This window comes from Trichomycterus rosablanca, chromosome 13 (assembly GCF_030014385.1).
Source record: "Trichomycterus rosablanca isolate fTriRos1 chromosome 13, fTriRos1.hap1, whole genome shotgun sequence".
NCBI lineage: Eukaryota > Metazoa > Chordata > Actinopteri > Siluriformes > Trichomycteridae > Trichomycterus > Trichomycterus rosablanca.
The window spans coordinates 36,638,533-36,660,389 of record NC_086000.1 but is presented as its reverse complement, the minus strand read 5'-3'; the positions used below and the strand labels follow the sequence as shown (position 1 = coordinate 36,660,389).

Here is a 21,857-nt window from a genome sequence, read left to right as displayed (position 1 = left end):
TGAAACATTCATTCATTCATTTATTCTTTTAAAACATTCATTCATTTATTCTTTTGAAACATTCATTCATTCATTTATTCATCCTTGTGAAACATTTATTTATTTATTTATTCATTCATTCTTTTGAAACATTCATTCATTCATTTATTCATTCATTCATTCTTTTGAAACATTCATTTATTCATTCATTCATTCATTCATTCTTTTGAAACATTCATTCATTCATTTTTTAAAACATTCATTCTTTTAAAACATTCATTCATTCGTTGATTTACTTGTTAATTAATTAATTCATTTATTAATTTGTTGTTTGTTTACCACTGTTTTATCCTGGTCAGGGTCACGGTGGGTACAATTCATGGGCGAAAGGCAGGAAACACCTCGCCGCCCTGTATTTAAAATCTTGTAAAATCTTCCCACCTCCAACAAAAGCACAAAAGCTTCAGCAAGAGTAAGAGTCACAGTAAGAGCGTTTTTATTACGCGTTAATATTCGTAGCATTCAGATCATTCAGGAAACAAATGATGAACCTGCAACGCAAACACAAACACATCTAACGGCATGAACACCGGAGCCGACCGGGCAGAGTCTTCAGCTCACAGATACTCAGAACAGATCCATAAGAGGCAAATCATGGTGAAAATAAAGAACATGTTTAAATACTACAGTAAAAAATCCAAACGTCGTCCCGAAGCTCACAGTGATCGGACAGGAGAAACAAAAGAACCAACAGGAAGCACAAGAACATCCACCTGAACCTCAGAGAGAGCAGCTGAACCTCTCGTATTCCCCGGAGAGTAAGAGTCTGACCTGTGGAGAATTACCATAACAATAATACAAGCACGAGATTTTGGATCGTATCTGTGGGAATTTTGGGCCATCGTTAGAATAATATCAGGCACTGATGTATGATGACAACGCCTGGGTTATAACGAGAGTTCCAATTCATCCTAAATCCTAACAGTCATGTTAGAAGTAACGAGGGACTTCCCTAAACTGATAAGAAATTTGGAAGCCCCTCCTCTCCCGCCCCTTCATTCTTTCATTCATTCATTCATTTATTTAATCATTCATTCATTTAATCATTCGTTTCATTTCTTCTTTCATTCATTCATTCATTTAATCATTCGTTTCATTTCTTCTTTCATTCATTCATATAATCATTCGTTTCATTTCTTCTTTCATTCATTCATTCATTTATTCATTTTCATTTATTCATTCATTTATTCATTCATTTATTCATTAATTTATTTATTCATTCATTTATTTATTCATTCATTTATTCATTCATTTATTCATTCATTTCTTCTTTCATTCATTCATTCATTTATTCATTCATTCATTTATTCATTCATTTATTTATTCATTCATTTATTCCTTCATTCATTTATTTAATCATTCATTCATTTATTCATTCATTTATTTAATCATTCATTCATTTATTCATTCATTTACTTAATCATTCATTTATTCTTTCATTCATTTATTCATTCATTCATTCATTTAATTAATCATTCATTCATTTATTCTTTCATTCATTCATTTATTTAATCATTCATTCATTCATTTATTCTTTCATTCACTCATTTATTTAATCATTCATTTATTCTTTCATTCATTTATTCATTCATTCATTCATTCATTTATTCATTCATTCATTCATTCATTTATTCTTTCATTCATTCATTCTTTCATTCATTTATTCATTCGTTTCATTCATGTTATCATTCGTTTCATTAATTCATTCATTCTTTCGTTTCATTCTTTCATTTATTCTTTCATTCATTTATTCATTCATTCATTTATTTAATCATTCATTTATTTAATTATTCGTTTAAATAATTAATTAATTCATTCATTCATTTATTCTTTCATTTATTCCCCTCATCTCCCGCTTTCTGTCTCCACCCCGCCCTTTGGCTGCTGGAATTACATTTACATGTTCAGCATTTAGCAGACGCCTTCATCCTTCATCCTTACAATTGAGACTCTACACACAGACTGCAAGCAATTAAGAGTTAAGGGCCTTCCTCAAGGGCCCAACAGTGGCAACCTGACCGATGTGGGTCTTGAACCAGTGACCTTCCAGTTACTAGTCCTGTATTTAACCGCTGAGCTACCACTGCCCAATCACAGGTTTGGTGCTTCCAGACTGAGATTATGGGCAGTTGTATCCTAGCGGTTAAGGTACTGGTTTAGTAATTAAAAGGTTGCTGGTTTAAGCCCCATCACAGCAAGGTTGCCACTGTTGGGCCCTTAAGCAAGGCCCTTAATCCCCGGGCCCTGGTGCAAAAGTGCCAGTCTGTATTGGAACCGTTCAGAATTTTGGCACCAGTACCAGCACCAAGCTGGGGAAAAGTGCAAACAGGGTTTCTGGGTGGTACCTGATCCACTGCAACCCCAACCAGGATGATGCTAAGTTTAAACGAATGATGCTACATTTATTCATTCATTCATTAATTCTTCTCTAACAGTCGAGCTTCTTATTCTCCAGGAAATACGGTACATCAGTCCCAGCGTCCTTCAACAAAATAAACCTTCAGCTTGTGAACGTTTAGGTTTAATTCTGGAGTTTCTGTGGTACGACGATAATCTGGAACATGGAGCCGCCCATAACCATCACGTTTCTGATTTTAACGCTACTGTACAGAGTGAGCTGTACGTCAGAGCACCAGAGGGTTCGTCCCAACGTCTGTCCCAACGTCTGCCCCACGTCTCATCACCACAAAGAGGAAACGTTAAGCCGAGCGGCGGCAGGAACACGACCAGGTGAAGCTCTATAAAGACATGAAGAAAATCTCCGTATAGAGAAGCTCCAGTGTCCTGCACAGAGCCCTGACCTCAGCCCCACTCAACAGCTCTGGGATGAATCGGAACCACACACATACTGTCATCTTTTGGCCATAAATTCCCACAGACATACTTCAAAGTCTAGTGAGAAGCTTCTCAAAAGAGCGGCTGTTATTCTAGCTGAAGAGATCACACAGACGTCACTCTGTTTTATTACCATTTGTTTTTGAAACGGGGCGTCCAAATACTTTTGGTCACGTTTCAGAAAGTGTCATTCATTCATTCATTCATTCATTCATTCATTCGTTCATTCATTCATTCGTTCAGTCATTCATTTGTTTAATTCCTTTATTCGTTTTATTAATTCATTAATTTGTTTCGTTCATTTATTCGTTTATTTGTTCATTTGATCAATTAATTAATTCATTTATTCATTTGTTTATTCGTTTTATTAATTTGTTTAATTAATTTGTTCATTTCATTCATTCACCCGTTTTATTAATTTATTCATTCATAAATTTGTTTATTTGTTTCACTCATTTGTTTGATTCATTCATTCAATCATTATTCATTCATTTGTTTATTGATTTGTTTAATGCACTCATTTTGTTAGTTCATTTGTTTTGTTCATTCATTCATTCGTTCAGTCATTCATTTGTTTAATTCCTTTATTCATTTGATTAATTCATTAATTTGTTTAATTCATTTCTTTATTCATTTATTTGTTTAATTCATTTATTCATTTGATTAATTCACTCATTCATTTCATTCATTCATTCTGTCATTCGTTTCATTCATTCATTCATTTGTTTAATGCACACATTCAATAATCAATTTGTCTCTTTCATTCATTTGTTTCATTTGGTTCATTCATTCATTTAATTCATTCATTTAATGCACTCATTTATTAGTTCATTTGTTTATTTGTTTTATTAATTCATTCATTCATTCGTTCAGTCATTCATTTGTTTAATTCCTTTATTCGTTTTATTAATTCATTAATTTGTTTCATTCATTTATTTGTTTAATGAATTAATTCCTTAATTAATTTACTCATTCGTTTCATTCATTCATTCATTTAATGCATTCATTCATTAATCAATTTGTCTCATTCATTCATTCATTCATTCATTCATTTCTTCCTTTATTCATTCGCTTCATTCATTTATTCAACGCATTAATTCATTAGTTCATTTGTTAATTCATTTCATTCCTTCCTTTATTCACTCATTCATTTGTTTCAATCATTCATTTGCTTCATTCATTAATTTAATTAATTTGTTCATTCATTCCTTTCATTTTTTTTTAAAATTGTTTAATGTATTCATTCCTTAGTTCTTTTGTTTTATTTGTTTCATTCATTCATTTGTTTGTTTCATTCATTCATTTGTTTGTTTCACTCACTCATTTGTTTCATTTATTAATTAGTTTCATTCATTCATTTGTTTGTTTCATTTCTTCGTTCATTCATTCATTCATTCGTTGTCTGTTTTCCCACCACTTAATCCTAGTCAGGGTCAACCATAGAGGTCACTCTATTTTAATAGCAATTGTTTTTAAAATTGGGTGTCCCAGTACTTTTGGCCATATTGTGTATTTATATTCTATTATAAACAGGTTTTATTCCTGGTTAGTGATTTACGAGGAGTTAAAAGTCTCTTGCTGGTGTAGTTACTCTGGTTAAGCAAGCATTATTTATACGGGCCTAGAGAAGTTACGATAGCAGCTCCCACCAATCATAATCACCGACCACAGAATTAAGAGGCCATGATACAGCGTTAAATGATACTTTCTACATCACAACATGAATCATATAAAGTGAATGATAAATATATTAAAGTGCAGAGTTTTTTTTTTTTACTTAGGCTTTACACTATATGACCAAAAGTATTTGGACGCCTGACTGTGAGCTTGTTGGACGTCCCGTTTCATAAACTAACGGCATTAAAGATAGAATGACCTCTATGTCATCCTTTTGTCCATGACAGCAGCCGCACTTCTGAGCAGGCTTCTCACGAGACTTTAAAGTATATCTGTGGGAATTTGGTCAAGAAAGCCTCAGTTGGTGGGGCTGAGGTCAGGGCTCTGTGCAGGACACTGGAGCTTTTCTTCATGTCTTTATAAGGGTCTTCCCTAAACTGTTGCTGCAAAGTTGGAAGCATAGCATAGCAACTGTTGTGGCTGAAACACTTAGAAAAAATTAGAAGATGCGTCCCAATACTTTTGTTTACATAGTGAAAGTTTCTTCTAGAACTTCCAGAATGACTAAAACTAATCAGTGGCCCTTTTTTAATGACTTAAAGTTTCCTCATTTTTTGACTCTGTTAGTCTCGCAAGGCCAGCCATCGTACTCCTAACGAGATTTGCATCTGATGAACGTTGTCCATCATTTTGGGTTCGAACGGCGCTAAACCTGGACACAGTTACGTCTAAAACTCCACGGGAGTTTTTCTAAAGCCCTAGTGAACCTCTTTATTGTTCCTCCTCACTTTTAAGACCTGATTTCAGGCTGCATACCAAATTACATCCTACATAGTGTGTAACTAAACCATTCCAGCGTGACTAACAGTGTGTGATTTGGGACACAACCACTTGGAATCCTGCGCTAACCAGAACCCTTCCTTCAGGAGGTAATATGTGGGGTCTGTCTGAAAACCTAGTGCCCCGCCCTGCTCCCTACTGCATACCTGATCGGCTGCCTCAGTAGAGAGGATTCTAATAAGACATGGAGCTCATAATCAGATTATTTAGACGCACCACTAAGACGTCACCGAAGTGTGGCGACAAGCAGAGCGCTGATATTGTTTATTCGGTCTCAGTCACCAGTTCTGTTCCTCCTTTTGTGTTAATATTACGCTGTTTTGAACCGTGGTTGTCTGGTATCAAGGGTATGTTAGAACATCCAGAGATCTTAAAGAAATCTGGCTGCTCAGATCTTCTACTTCAGTCTCATTTGCTGATCTGAGAGAAGAAGCAAAACCTGAGTGCACGCGGGAGGAGACGCATCAGTGAGTGAGCTTCCAGTTTATTGTATTAAGAATTGAGCTTATACACCGAGCTCCACTTACCATACAGAAGCACTTTGTAGTTCTACAATTACTGACTGTAGTCCATCTCTTTCTCTGCATGCTTTTACCCCCCTTTCATGCCATTCTTCAATGGTCAGGACCCCCACAGGACCACCACAGAGCAGCTATTATTTAGGTGGTGGATCATTCTCAGCGCTGCAGTGACACTGACATGGTGGTGGTGTGTTAGTGTGTGTTGTGCTGGTATGAGTGGATCAGACACAGCAGCGCTGCTGGAGTTTTTAAATACTGTGTCCACTCACTGTCCACTCATTAGACACTCCTACCTAGTCGGTCCACCTTGTAGATGTAAAGTCAGAGACGATCGCTCATCTATTGCTGCTGTTTGAGTCGCTCATCTTCTAGACCTTCATCAGTGGTCACAGGACGCTGCCCACGGGGCGCTGTTGGCTGGATATATTTGGTTGGTGGATTATTCTCAGTCCAGCAGTGACAGTGAGGTGTTAAAAAACTCCAGCAGCGCTGCTGTGTCTGATTTACTCATACCAACACAACACACACTAACACACCACCACCATGTCAGTGTTACTGCAGTGCTGAGAATGATCCACCACCCAAATAATACCTGCTCTGTGGTGGTCCTGTGGGGGTCCTGACCATTGAAGAACAGGGTGAAAACAGACGGACTACAGTCAGTAATTGTAGAACTACAAAGTGCTTCTATATGGTAAGTGGAGCTGATAAAATGGACAATGGTTTTAATGTTATGGCTGATTGGTGTATATTCTTCTGGTCATTGTCTGGCACCCCTGGTGTCAAGAAGGTCAAGAGTCTTGGCAGCATGGCAGAACAGGGATTCGAACCCTATCGACCCTACTGGTTCCCCAGATGACAGTCCTATCAGACTGGGCCTTGCGAGACTATACAGTATGTTACTAAGGTCGCTGCAGGAGAAAAACAGAACACATGAACTCTACCTACGGTAAATTAGGCAACGTTAATATAAAACGGTGCTCCATGGAGTAAGATTTATAACCATATATCCTGTGTATCTATGTACAATATATATTTGTGGTTGTTTATATATATTTATATATATATTTATATATATTTATGTTGAACAGTAAAGTACAGAATTCATTCAAAAGGTCACTGTGCAAACTGCGGCTCTTCCACTATCCAGCCATTTTATCGTGTCTTCAAGTTTCACAATACTGAATCCGCTCGCCCGTTTCACAGCGAGGCTTTGGCTTTTTTTTCATTTAGAAGACCTGTAATTGGCTATGACGTGACTTCTTGATACGTTTCACTGGTCCGATGAGAAACGCAACATCAAAAGCCAACAAAATGCTTCGTATCGAAGATACGGAGATCTCTGGAGCGGTCTTTGGTGGACGTTCAGGTCTCATCCTTCCAAAAGCCATTCGGATGAGAGAGGGATCTTTACATTCTGTTTCTGGCCGTGAGTTGATGCTTCAACACCTAAAAACGTCTCTAATAGTCTTAAGTTATCGAACGTAGAGGCTCTCGGACGCACGGCGGGGAGATCGTGTCCGCAGGCAGACTAAGCGATCGCGGTCTGTACCAAAATACTAAATATTTTTTAAAGTAACAGGCAAAGCAGGCTGGTTAATAATGGAAACGGGGTGTTATTTTTTGCCAAAATGAGACTTTGGTTCATGGATAAGTCATTGCTGATCAGTGTTAGATAAGTGCTGAGTGTCTCATGGACACTAATGCAACATATTTGCCAGCAGCAGGGCTGCTTTTAGCTACAAACCCTCTCAGGGCCTCGTCACGTCTGAAAAAGGTTTCCTAATAGACCAAAACATCTCTAATGGCTTCTTGGCTGACATATTTTCCCTGTTTTTCCATCCATTCCCTCACGCTTTCACTAACACACCTGTAAACATTTGCTTTATTACCACTCGCTGGCTCTAAAACTCCCAGTGCAACCTCGCGCGAGCTCTCAAACGCTCAGATCGACAAGGACATGTAAGACATCTCTGAGTTATTGGAGTAGCTCTTGTGGTAGATCTCCATACTGGCACTTCTGGACATGGGCAGACGTCCACGTATCCTCCGTTGCCATCGGATCCACAGGAAGTCTCTGCAGGACGGAGACGGACCGCGGGATGCCAAGCCGGATGCCAAGCCGGATGCCAAGGTTCCCTTCGGCGACCCGTTGTCGGTCGTCCCGCTCTTGGACACGTCTAAAGCGGCCTGGAGCTCAAGAAGCGATAAGTTGAATGGGTGCACAGTAGCTGGGTCTATAGTCGCAGGGGAGCTGTTACCCAGATTCTGTACGTCCCTGCTCTGACGCGTAGCCGGAATCTCAAAGTCAGAAACGTCCGGCTCGACCGAGCACAGGATGGCGGAAAAGAGCGCCCCAGAATCGAGGAGGTCAATGGTAGCCGAGTCAAGGGTGTCTGGCTTAAGTGGGTACGTTGTAAACTGATCACCTGAGCCATCAGTGTCAGAAGATTCAGCCGTGTGGGTAATCCTGGATTTCATGCAGGTTATTCCTGATGAGCTTTCAGGATCTCCATCTGACCAGGTCAATGTTCCATCATCAACAGGTTCCTTGTTTATAGGGGCTGATTGAGTCAAATCGATAGTTTTTCTCTTGGACCACAAGACAACAGAATGCGCCTCTGGCTCAAATGTTGGTGAACTCTGAACTCCTGGAGATAAAGGTTCTGGAGACAGCTGGTTAGGTGAATCCAAATCGACTGGTTCTGGAGTTGCTGGTTGTAAGAAAATGGTATCCAGAAGTTCAGGGAAGGGTGGATCTTCAAGATCTCCGTGGTAAGCTGGTTCATCATAGTATGCTGGTTCTGGTGTTGGGGGGTCTGGAAGAAATCCTGGACTAGGTAACCCTTGGTCCAAGGATTCCAGACTTGGCCATTTTAAGTCATTAAGGTCCATAGATTCTGGGGTGAGTGGGCTCAATACAACAAAGTCACCTTGTTCTTGGAGTGTATAGTCCACTATGTTTGGATCTATAGCATCTTTACCTGATTCTGTCAATGACTGCTCTTGCTCAGTTCCAATATGAATATCAAAAGATTCCTGACTTGGAGTTGCTTCATCTAAAGACTCATGGGGTAATGACGCCTCTGGTGGGCTTTTAATCTCAGGATCCAGTTTCGGCCAGTGTAGATCGGCCAAATTCACAGGTTCGAGGTTTGTAAAATCCAGCACGATTGAATCCACCCTGTCCAAAGATGATGCCTGTAAACAATACGCAGATTCTAAAGGTTCCGGAGGGTCTGGAGGGGTCATGGGATCTGGATCGAGCTCAGGCCAGCACAATGATGACAGGTCAACAGGTTCTGGAGGGGTCAAGTTGGCGAAGGTTGGATCATCGAGATCAGCAAGCTGGGAGTTCGGGTCTGTTCGAAACAGAGGTCTGTACGCTGAGACGTGTAGGACATTTTTATCCACAGGTCCGGGGACTTGCATGGATAATACGTTAGGATCCACGGGTGAGGGGCAGTTTACAGCGGCGTCCGCAGTGTTCTGTCGAACCAGAGTCTTGCTCCCAGCCTGGGTGCTGACGGATACCTGGTCAGAAGGATGTTGGGTCGTCTTTGCCCATCTTGGTGACCAGGTGTTGTAGCGCTGTGCAAAGGTTGAGAAGTTACTGTTAAAGGCTCGGAGCTCGGTGCAGAGATCCCGTCTGAGCTCAGCCAGCTCCTTACGCATGGCCGAAACATCCTCCCTCCACTGCTGGCTGATCGCTAGGGCTAGGTCAGCCGTCTCCTGTACGCTCGAAGGGACGGGGCGCGGTCTAACCGGAATGCTGCTCTGGTGTGGTGACAGCGAGGGAACCGCGGTGGCGGAGCGACTGCTGTACAAGCTCCTCAATTTGGTTTCGGTCTCAGAATGGCCCACGTTCCTCCGGGCCACCGAGGACATGTCTGCCTCCTTGTCGAGTAAATTGTCCTCATTGAGCAAACCAGTGCCCTCAAGCAATTCATTTCCCTCTGGAAGACAAACATACACAACCGGGAGAGGATGTAATGTTCTGACAGGTTAGGACAGCCAGAGACACTCTACAAGATCTGTCTGCAGAGCCTGAAACAAACACGTGAGTCAAATTAAGCTTTAGTGCCCTGTGGGTTCTGCCTTAATGAGGGAGGAGGTTCTTAATGACTCTTTGATGGCATAATAATGGTTTGAAGCAACATTTCAGCAGGAAACCTCACATCAAGGCTGAGATCAAATGGGGGAATTAGTGGGGATGAGCAGTAACGAAGACTGAATTAGGGACCCAGGTGGACTTCTGAGAATCTGAGCCCAATTTAAGACAGTTGTGTTTGTTGTGCATACAAAAGTTTGGGTTAAGAAAGGTGAATGTGATTCGACATGGGGTCAAAGGAGAAAAACAGTCAAGGGGAAGTGTGGAGGTAGGGACTTTGCTCACCTCTATGGGGTACCCACATTTCTACTGGCACCCCTCTCTTATAGGGGTACTACTGGAAGTGGGGACTTTGCTCACCTCTATGGGGTACCCACATTTCTACTGGCACCCCTCTCTTATAGGGGTACTACTGGAAGTGGGGACTTTGCTCACCTCTATGGGGTACCCACACTTCTACCAGCACCCCTCTCTTGTAGAGGTACTACTGGAAGTAGAGACTTAGCTCACCTCTATGGGGTACCCACATTTTACTGGCACCCCTCTCTTGTAGAGGTACTACTGGAGGTGGGGACTTTGCTCACCTCTATGGGGTACCCACATTTCTCCCAGCCCCCCCTCTCTTGTAGAGGTACCACTGGAAGTTGGGACTTTGCTCACCTCTACGCCACTATGGGGTACCCACATTTCTACTGGCACTCCTCTCTTGTAGAGGTACTACTGGAAATAGAGAATTTGCTCACCTCTATGCCTCTATGGGGTACCCACATTTCTACCGGCACCCCTCTCTTGTAGAGGTACTACTGGAAATAGAGAATTTGCTCACCTCTATGCCTCTATGGGGTACCCACATTTCTACCGGCACCCCTCTCTTGTAGAGGTACTAATGGAAGTAGGGACAGTGCTCACCTCTATGGGGTACCCACATTTCTACTGGCACCCCTCTCTTGTAGAGGTACTCTTGAATTGCGGTGACTGTTTGCCTTTTTTGGCTGACTTGGCCATGGATCCATGGGCCAAAATGAGCAAAGGGAGCAATACCTCTACTGTCAGGGGACCCCACCTTTCAGGCGCTCTACATTGCAGAGATCATAATTAGCAACTGTGTCTGTAGCTCTGGGCAAAGGAAGGTGGGGTTGAATCCAAATACCCCAAGAGCCCCAAGAGCAAAAGTGGGTCCCTGGTATGTGGCGCACCCTTCTTAGAGGGCTCAGAGAGGTCAGTCCAATGGGATCCATGGACCACAATTAGAGAAGGGAGCAATACCTCTACCTGTCAGGGGACCCCACTTTTCTGGCACACGACCTTGCAGGAGAAGCTCTGTAGCTCTGGGCAGTGGAAGGTGGGGTTAAATCCAAATACCCCAAGAGCCCCAAGAGCAAACGTGGGTCCCTGGAATGTGGCGCACCCTTCGACGCAGTGGCTTGACGTGTTTGGGGTGCAGAAAGTGTGTAGTAAGTTTAGAAACGTAGAGTTGATTTTTTGGGCTCCAAACAAATGCAGCGATCGCGGGACATGGGTAATTTTGTTTCCTAGTCTCATCGGATAGTAAAAATCGAGCCAATTTCGTCTGGCGTGCGACAACACGGCATCGCGGCCGCTGTTTCATCAGCGTTGGGTGATGGCAGATGCTAATGCTGAGTTATTACAGGCAAATGGGCTTATTTTGACTCACATTATCTCGGGTTTGTTTCATGCTGTTACTCTGCCTTCTCACTCAAACATTGATTTGCATGTGTTTTATTTCGCCTCCCGTCTCAAAGCACAAAACAGAGAGTCCTACCCCCGGAGGGGAACCTGGAGAGAGTAATAACCGCCACGTCTCGAGAAAACATCATCAAATCCTTCCGGCTGGCGGGAGCTCCGTGTTTTGTGCATCGAAAAGAGACAAATGCGAGCAAAGCTTTTAGCCTAATCTTTCTGTGTGTCTCAGCAGAGCAGGTATGAACCCTATTGAACATGAAAGGCCCGCACAAAGATATCGAAAAAATAAATAAACAAACAAACAAACAAACAAAAAAAAAGACCAGGACTCATCGAGCGGAACCACTTAGGGTACTGTTCGTACCAATGCACGTATGGCACGCTTACCAAAACAATTGCAAATTCGTTTCAGTGAGAAGGCAGTGTAAACATACAGGAGCGCATCGACAGACCCAAAGTCTCTCCAGCCGTCCCTAGCCCTGTCTCCTAAACAGCCAATTACGGGAAGCCGCCCGTATCCGAGAGCCTCATAACGATCATCGTACTCGTCCCCGGTACAAGTTCCCGGTATGCGGCTTCATTGTTAAGAGTCTCTGAGAGCTCTGAAAGTCCCTGAAAACATTCAGCCAGTCACAGGCCCTGTGGGAGAGAGAACTCAACACTGAAATGGTTTTGTTGGTTTCAACAGCTGCACATCACAGGATAAAAATAAATAACGAAAGGAAGAAAGGAAGAGTAGAGAGAGGAAATGAAAACAAACTACAGATACGAAGCCTGCTAGGTGAGAAGCATTGAACCGGGGAGCATTTGGAGATGCCATTAGAATCCACTTCGTTTCTCCACAATCGCCCCTTAAACCCTCCCTGCCTGAGAAACAACTGGGTTGGAAAATGGAACAGAATCTGGACACACACAGTGGAATGATACAGAAGCTAATTTTTTCCCCCTTGATTTGAAGAGGAAAACAAGTCGGATGCTTTCGTTTCCCCCTGAGCGTTCGATTTCAATAGGGTTCATTGCCTGGCTCTCTAAGGCACACCAGAACTTACCTGCTGGTTCTTTATGAGGACGGAAAAATACACAGACAGATTTCTTGCAATGCAGCTTTCATGCACACATGCCACGCCAAACACAGTACATCCATGCGGCACTTAATGGTACAAGGAGCAAAAACATTTATATAGGACTATACACTGATCATCCGTGTTTCTACACTCACTGTCCATTTTATCAGCTCCACTTACCATATAGAAGCACTTTATAGTTCTACAATTACTGACTGTAGTCCATCTGTTTCTCTACATACTTTTTTAACCTGCTTTCACCCTGTTCTTCAATGGTCAGGACCCCCACAGAGCAGGTATTATTTAGGTGGTGGATCATTCTCAGCACTGCAGTGACACTGACATGGTGGTGGTGTGTTAGTGTGTGTTGTGCTGGTATGAGTGGATCAGACACAGCAGCGCTGCTGGAGTTTTTAAATACCGTGTCCACTCACTGTCCACTCTATTAGACACTCCTACCTAGTCGGTCCACCTTGTAGATGTAAAGTCAGAGACGATCGCTCATCTATTGCTGCTGTTTGAGTCGGTCATCTTCTAGACCTTCATCAGTGGTCACAGGACGCTGCCCACGGGGCGCTGTCGGCTGTATATTTTTGGTTGGTGGACTATTCTCAGTCCAGCAGTGACAGTGAGGTGTTTAGAAACTCCAGCAGCGCTGCTGTGTCTGATCCACTCGTACCAGCACAACACACACTAACACACCACCACCATGTCAGTGTCACCTTCATCAGTGGTCACAGGACGCTGCCCACCGGGCGCTGTTGGCTAGATATTTTTGGTTGGTGGACGATTCTCAGTCCAGCAGTGACAGTGAGGTGTTTAAAAACTCCAGCAGCACTGCTGTGTCTGATCCACTTATACCAGCACAACACACACTAACACACCACCACCATGTCAGTGTCACTGCAGTGCTGAGAATGATCCACCACCTAAATAATACCTGCTCTGTGGGGGTCCTGTGGGGGTCCTGACCATTGAAGAACAGCATGAAAGGGGCTAACAAAGCATGCAGAGTAACAGATGGACTACAGTCAGTAATTGTAGAACTACAAAGTGCTTCTATATGGTAAGTGGAGCTGATCGGAGTGTTATGGCTGATCGGTGTAAATGTAAAGTCGCAATAGAACAATTTGGGGACAGATGTACACTCTTGGTTCCTCAACATAACGTGGAGCATCTACATTTTGAGAAAGTTCCAAGGGTCGCATGGGAAAAAAATGACAAGAAGAGGTGCAGTAGTCCAGTTTTAAGGTTAAGGTTCTGGTCTAGATATCAGAAGATTGTTGGTTGGTTGGTTCATGTCTCTCCATCGCCAGGTTGCCACTGTTGGGCCACTGAGTGAGGTCCTCAAGTCCTCACTCTGGATTAAAAGCATCTGCTAAATGTCATAAATGTCCAGAAAATGTCTGTAATGGTGGCAGGAGATTAACCATGCCCCCAATTAGCTTTCAAGGAGCGTCCAAGGAGCTTCCAAGGAGTTACGATTAGCTCTAGTGAGTTTTCCAGGGGCGTGGCAACACCATGACGTGGACATTTTATCCCCAATATGTCAGTCTCCCGGGGTTTAGATACAAGTGGATGTGGGATGGATGGAGGTCCTTTCTTTGGATGGATATCAGTTCTAGGTATTTACTTCTGTAAAGCTCCTCTCATTTCAGAAATGGTTGTACATGAAGACAGAACCTGCAGGGCTTCCTTTTAAGCTGGAATCCCACTTCTCTGAGGCTACAAGCAAAGCAGATGTCTGTAATGGGTGTGACCTTGTTGAACTTGTTTAGTACTTAGTACTATAGACGAGTTCTGCTCCATTCATCCAAAACCACGTCAGATATGTAAGACCAAGAGTTACAATCAGCTGTTTATCCTTCTTAGCCAGAAGGACCTTCAGGAAGACCTTCAGAAAGACCTGTGGTTGAGAAGCTCCGGCCTTGGATATTCTGGCTCAGCATGACAGTAGTTCTCATACTACCTAGAGGGTGGTAATGCCGAGGAACGCATCTCAGCACGTCTTGCCGATTATATCATGGGAGTCAACTCATCACTTGTAGCTAAACCCCAGCAGACTGACATACTTGGAAAAATTTCCACACGTCATGGTCTTGCCACCCTCCTGGAGAACGTCTGTCATTCTCAGTTGATGCTGCCAATCGTACAAGGTCCAAAATTTCTCCTTATTTCTCTCTGTGGAAGCTACTCAGGTGCTTGTTTGACCTCCTGTCGTCCTCATGGGCATTTTCTGGACTTTTTAATCCAAAGTGAGGACTGGAGGTCTTGCTCAGGGGCTCAACAGTGGCAACTTGGCGATGGTGGTGATGGTGAACCAACCATCTTCTGATAACTAGTCCAGAACCTTAACCACTGAGCAACCACCAGACCGTCTTCCTTCCTAGTCCTAGTGAAGACCTACTGTGTACTTTGGATCATTTAAGCTACAATCCTGACCTGAACTGACCAACCCTCAGGACTCAAGGAAGATGAGCATTCAGGCTCTTATCTGGACAGACGACCTTTCTTCTTCCTCACTTTGTACTTACTTACACTATGCGACCAAAAGTATTTGCACGTCTGGCCTTGAGCTTGCTGGACGTCCCATTTCAGAGTGTCATCTTTTCAGCTAGAACAACAGTTGATCTTCTGAGAAGGCTTCTCACAAGACTTATGAACAAAAAGTATGTCTGTGTGTGGGAATTTGTGCCCATTCAGCCATAAGATGGCAGCATTTGGATGGCCGGGCACTGATGTTGATGTTCCGGTTCATTCCAGAGTTGTTGAGTGGGGCTGAGGTCAGTTCCTTTAAACTGAGATTTTCTTCATGTGTTTGTAGAGCTCGCTCATGCTGGAAGAGGAAAGGGCCTTCCCTAAACTGGGGGCGTCCCAATACTTTTGTCCATATAGTGTAACTTTAGTGTAAGTGTAAGGTTCTGAAGGTTCCTCTGATAAATATTTAAGGTTGGCATGTTTGCGGTCGAAGAGTGTACACCATGTTTGTATATTTTATAAGAACATGCAGAAACCGCCAAAATAGGTCCATAATTTGACCCTAAACCTAATTCGGGGCAACATTCCACCCTAAATTGTTCATATTCTTTTATGTCACCGTCACCTGCCGGCCACGCCTGCTGATACTGGTTTGTAACTTATCCAAAACACATCGCAGCACGAGGAGACTCACCGGCCGTGGACCTGATGGTGGAGGCGACGGTGGACGAGCTCATGGAGGGCACGCACTCGTCGTCCTGCGAGTATCCGGCCTGTATGGCGCGCAGGTAGCTGTGACTGCGCGTCCGAAAGCAGCCGGGAAGGTCCAGTGCCTCCACGGCGTGCGACTCCACCTCGCCGAACACCGACTCGTTGACCGACTCGAACTGGCCGTTCATCTCGGCCTCGCTCACCTGAAACATCACGAAGGATGATTACGTTAGGCTTGGCTTTTGTACCTGTCAGCCCTAATAAAGGAGGTGTGGCTTTTGTACCTGTCAGCCCTAATAAAAGAGGTGTGGCCTCTGTACCTGTCATTACTAATGAAGGAGGTGTGGCCTCTGTTCTTGTCAGCCCTAATGAAAGAGGTGGGGCCTCTGTACCTGTCAGCCCTACTAAAGGAGGTGTGGCTTCTGTACCTGTCAGCCCTAATGAAGGAGGTGTGGCCTCAGTATCTTTCAGTTCTAGTAAAGAAGGTGTGGCCTTAGAACTTGTTAGTCTCAGTAAAGGAGGTGTAACCTAAGTACCTGTCAGTCCCAGTAAAAAAGGTGTGGCTTCAGCACCAGTCAGTACTAATGAAGGAGGTGTGGCCTCTGTACCTGTCAGACCTAATGAAGGAGGTGTGGCCTCTGTACCTGTCAGTCACAAAGAAGGAGGTGTCCCTTAAATTTAGACCAGTTTCAGTAAAGAAGGCGTGGCCTCTGTACAAGTCAGTCCCAGTAAACAAGGTGTACCCTAAGTACCTGTCAGTCCCAGTAAAGAAGGTGTAACCTAAGTACCTGTCAGGCCCAGTAAAGAAGGTGTAACCCAAGTACCTGTCAGGCCCAGTAAAGAAGGTGTAACCTAAGTACCTGTCAGTCCCAGTAAAGAAGGTGTAACCTAAGTACCTGTCAGGCCCAGTAAAGAAGGTGTAACCTAAGTACCTGTCAGTCCCAGTAAAGAAGGTGTAACCTAAGTACCTGTCAGTCCCAGTAAAGAAGGTGTAACCTAAGTACCTGTCAGTCCCAGTAAAGAAAGTGTAACATACAGGGGTTGGACAAAATAACTGAAACACCTGTCATTTTAGTGTGGGAGGTTTCATGGCTAAATTGGACCAGTCTGGTGGCCAATCTTCATTAATTGCACATTGCACCAGTAAGAGCAGAGTGTGAAGGTTCAATTAGCAGGGTAAGAGCACAGTTTTGCTCAAAATATTGCAATGCACACAACATTATGGGTGACATACCAGAGTTCAAAAAAGGACAAATTGTTGGTGCACGTCTTGCTGGCGCATCTGTGACCAAGACAGCAAGTCTTTGTGATGTATCAAGAGCCACGGTATTTAGGGTAATGTCAGCATACCACCAAGAAGGACAAACCACATCCAACAGGATTAACTGTGGACGCAAGAGGAAGCTGTCTGAAAGGGATGTTCGGGTGCTAACCCGGATTGTATCCAAAAAACATAAAACCACGGCTGCCCAAATCACGGCAGAATTAAATGTGCACCTCAACTCTCCTGTTTCCACCAGAACTGTCCATCGGGAGCTCCACAGGGTCAATATACACGGCCGGGCTGCTATAGCCAAACCTTTGGTCACTCGTGCCAATGCCAAACGTCGGTTTCAATGGTGCAAGGAGCGCAAATCTTGGGCTGTGGACAATGTGAAACATGTATTGTTCTCTGATGAGTCCACCTTTACTGTTTTCCCCACATCCGGGAGAGTTACGGTGTGGAGAAGCCCCAAGGAAGCGTACCACCCAGACTGTTGCATGCCAAGAGTGAAGCATGGGGGTGGCTCAGTGATGGTTTGGGCTGCCATATCATGGCATTCCCTTGGCCCAATACAATACTTGTGCTAGATGGGCGCATCACTGCCAAGGACTACCGAACCATTCTGGAGGACCATGTGCATCCAATGGCGGTGCCGTGTATCAGGATGACAATGCACCAATACACACAGCAAGACTGGTGAAAGATTGGTTTGATGAACATGAAAGTGAAGTTGAACATCTCCCATGGCCTGCACAGTCACCAGATCTAAATATTATTGAGCCACTTTGGGGTGTTTTGGAGAAGCGAGTCAGGAAACGTTTTCCTCCACCAGCATCACGTAGTGACCTGGCCACTATCCTGCAAGAAGAATGGCTTAAAATCCCTCTGACCACTGTGCAGGACTTGTATATGTCATTTCCAAGACGAATTGACGCTGTATTGGCCGCAAAAGGAGGCCCTACACCATACTAATAAATTATTGTGGTCTAAAACCAGGTGTTTCAGTTATTTTGTCCAACCCCTGTAAGTACATGTCAGTCCCAGTAAAGAAGGTGTAACCTAAGTACCTGTCAGTCCCAGTAAAGAAAGTGTAACCCAAGTACCTGTCAGGCCCAGTAAAGAAGGTGTAACCCAAGTACCTGTCAGTCCCAGTAAAGAAGGTGTAACCTAAGTACCTGTCAGTCCCAGTAAAGAAGGTGTAACCCAAGTACCTGTCAGTCCCAGTAAAGAAGGTGTAACCTAAGTACCTGTCAGGCCCAGTAAAGAAGGTGTAACCCAAGTACCTGTCAGTCCCAATAAAGAAGGTGTAACCTAAGTACCTGTTAGTCCCAGTAAAGAAAGTGTAACCTAAGTACCTGTCAGTCCCAGTAAAGAAGGTGTAACTTAAATACCTGTCAGTCCCAGTAAAGAAAGTGTAACCTAAGTACCTGTCAGTCCCAGTAAAGAAGGTGTAACCTAAGTACCTGCCAGTCCCAGTAGAAAGGGTATGGCCTCTGTACCTGTCAGTCCCAGTAAAGAAGGCGTGGCCTTAGTACCTGTAAGTCCCAGTAAATTAAGTGTAACCTAAGTACCTGTCAGTCCCAGTAAAGAAGGTGTAACCTAAGTACCTGTCAGTCCTGGTAAAGAAGGTGTAACTTAAGTACCTGTCAGTCCCAGTAAAGAAGGTGTAACCCAAGTACCTGTCAGTCCCAGTAAAAAGGGTGTGGCCTCTGTACCTGTCAGTCCCAGTAAAGAAAGTGTAACCCAAGTACCTGTCAGTCCCAGTAAAGAAGGTGTAACCCAAGTACCTGTCAGTCCCAGTAAAGAAGGTGTAACCTAAGCACCTGTCAGTCCCAGTAAAGAAGGTGTAACCTAAGTACCTGTCAGTCCCAGTAAAGAAGATGTAACCTAAGTACCTGTCAGTCCCAGTAAAGAAGGTGTAACCCAAGTACCTGTCAGTCCCAGTAAAGAAGGTGTAACCTAAGTACCTGTCAGTCCCAGTAAAGAAGGTGTAACCCAAGTACCTGTCAGTCCCAGTAAAGAAGGTGTAACCCAAGTACCTGTCAGTCCCAGTAAAGAAGGTGTAACCCAAGTACCTGTCAGTCCCAGTAAAGAAGGTGTAACCTAAGTACCTGTCAGTCCCAGTAAAGAAGGTGTAACCTAAGTACCTGTCAGTCCCAGTAAAGAAGGTGTAACCTAAGTACCTGTAAGTCCCAGTAAAGAAGGTGTAACTTAAGTACCTGTCAGTCCCAGTAAATTAAGTGTAACCTAAGTACCTGTCAGTCCCAGTAAAGAAGGTGTAACCTAAGTACCTGTCAGTCCCAGTAAAGAAGGTGTAACCTAAGTACCTGTTAGTCCCAGTAAAGAAGGTGTGGCCTCTGTACCTGTCAGTCCCAGTAAAAAGGGTGTGGCCTCTGTACCTGTCAGTCCCAGTAAAGAAGGTGTAACCTAAGTACCTGTCAGTCCCAGTAAAGAAGGTGTAACCTAAGTACCTGTCAGTCCCAGTAAAGAAGGCGTGGCCTTAGTACCTGTCAGTCCCAGTAAATTAAGTGTAACCTAAGTACCTGTCAGTCCCAGTAAAGAAGGTGTAACCTAAGTACCTGTCAGTCCCAGTAAAGAAGGTGTAACCTAAGTACCTGTCAGTCCTGGTAAAGAAGGTGTAACTTAAGTACCTGTCAGTCCCAGTAAAGAAGGTGTAACCCAAGTACCTGTCAGTCCCAGTAAAAAGGGTGTGGCCTCTGTACCTGTCAGTCCCAGTAAAGAAAGTGTAACCCAAGTACCTGTCAGTCCCAGTAAAGAAGGTGTAACCCAAGTACCTGTCAGTCCCAGTAAAGAAGGTGTAACCTAAGCACCTGTCAGTCCCAGTAAAGAAGGTGTAACCTAAGTACCTGTCAGTCCCAGTAAAGAAGGTGTAACCTAAGTACCTGTCAGTCCCAGTAAAGAAGGTGTAACCTAAGTAACTGTCAGTCCCAGTAAAGAAGGTGTAACCTAAGTACCTGTCAGTCCCAGTAAAGAAGGTGTAACCTAAGTACCTGTCAGTCCCAGTAAAGAAGGTGTAACTTAAGTACCTGTCAGTCCCAGTAAATTAAGTGTAACCTAAGTACCTGTCAGTCCCAGTAAAGAAGGTGTAACCTAAGTACCTGTCAGTCCCAGTAAAGAAGGTGTAACCTAAGTACCTGTTAGTCCCAGTAAAGAAGGTGTGGCCTCTGTACCTGTCAGTCCCAGTAAAAAGGGTGTGGCCTCTGTACCAGTCAGTCCCAGTAAAGAAAGTGTAACCTAAGTACCTGCCAGTCCCAGTAGAAAGGGTATGGCCTCTGTACCTGTCAGTCCCAGTAAAGAAGGCGTGGCCTTAGTACCTGTCAGTCCCAGTAAAGAAGGCGTGGCCTTAGTACCTGTCAGTCCCAGTAAATTAAGTGTAACCTAAGTACCTGTCAGTCCCAGTAAAGAAGGTGTAACCTAAGTACCTGTCAGTCCCAGTAAAGAAGGTGTAACCTAAGTACCTGTCAGTCCTGGTAAAGAAGGTGTAACTTAAGTACCTGTCAGTCCCAGTAAAGAAGGTGTAACCCAAGTACCTGTCAGTCCCAGTAAAAAGGGTGTGGCCTCTGTACCTGTCAGTCCAAGTAAAGAAAGTGTAAGCCAAGTACCTGTCAGTCCCAGTAAAGAAGGTGTAACCCAAGTACCTGTCAGTCCCAGTAAAGAAGGTGTAACCTAAGTACCTGTCAGTCCCAGTAAAGAAGGTGTAACCTAAGTACCTGTCAGTCCCAGTAAAGAAGGTGTAACCTAAGTACCTGTCAGTCCCAGTAAAGAAGGTGTAACCTAAGTACCTGTCAGTCCCAGTAAAGAAGGTGTAACTTAAGTACCTGTCAGTCCCAGTAAATTAAGTGTAACCTAAGTACCTGTCAGTCCCAGTAAAGAAGGTGTAACCTAAGTACCTGTCAGTCCCAGTAAAGAAGGTGTAACCTAAGTACCTGTTAGTCCCAGTAAAGAAGGTGTGGCCTCTGTACCTGTCAGTCCCAGTAAAAAGGGTGTGGCCTCTGTACCAGTCAGTACCAGTAAAGAAAGTGTAACCTAAGTACCTGCCAGTCCCAGTAGAAAGGGTATGGCCTCTGTACCTGTCAGTCCCAGTAAAGAAGGCGTGGCCTTAGTACCTGTCAGTCCCAGTAAAGAAGGTGTAACCTAAGTACCTGTTAGTCCCAGTAAAGAAGGTGTGGCCTCTGTACCTGTCAGTCCCAGAAAAAAAGGTGTGGCCTCTGTACCAGTCAGTCCCAGTAAAGAAAGTGTAACCTAAGTACCTGCCAGTCCCAGTAGAAAGGGTATGGCCTCTGTACCTGTCAGTCCCAGTAAAGAAGGCGTGGCCTTAGTACCTGTCAGTCCCAGTAAAGAAGGCGTGGCCTTAGTACCTGTCAGTCCCAGTAAATTAAGTGTAACCTAAGTACCTGTCAGTCCCAGTAAAGAAGGTGTAACCTAAGTACCTGTCAGTCCCAGTAAAGAAGGTGTAACCTAAGGACCTGTCAGTCCTGGTAAAGAAGGTGTAACTTAAGTACCTGTCAGTCCCAGTAAAGAAGGTGTAACCCAAGTACCTGTCAGTCCCAGTAAAAAGGGTGTGGCCTCTGTACCTGTCAGTCCAAGTAAAGAAAGTGTAACCCAAGTACCTGTCAGTCCCAGTAAAGAAGGTGTAACCCAAGTACCTGTCA

The 21,857-nt window shown here is 43.9% G+C and overlaps 1 protein-coding gene across 1 annotated transcript in view; it reads right to left on the bottom strand.

Moving 5' to 3' along the window:
- Positions 1-21,857, bottom strand: part of dlgap2a (discs, large (Drosophila) homolog-associated protein 2a) — a 95,691-nt gene that overhangs the window by 40,551 nt on the left and 33,283 nt on the right. Inside the window, exon 5 of the mRNA XM_063006749.1 lies at positions 15,904-16,123. Coding sequence (XP_062862819.1) covers positions 15,904-16,123 — 220 coding nt within the window. The remainder of the gene's footprint in view (positions 1-15,903; positions 16,124-21,857) is intronic.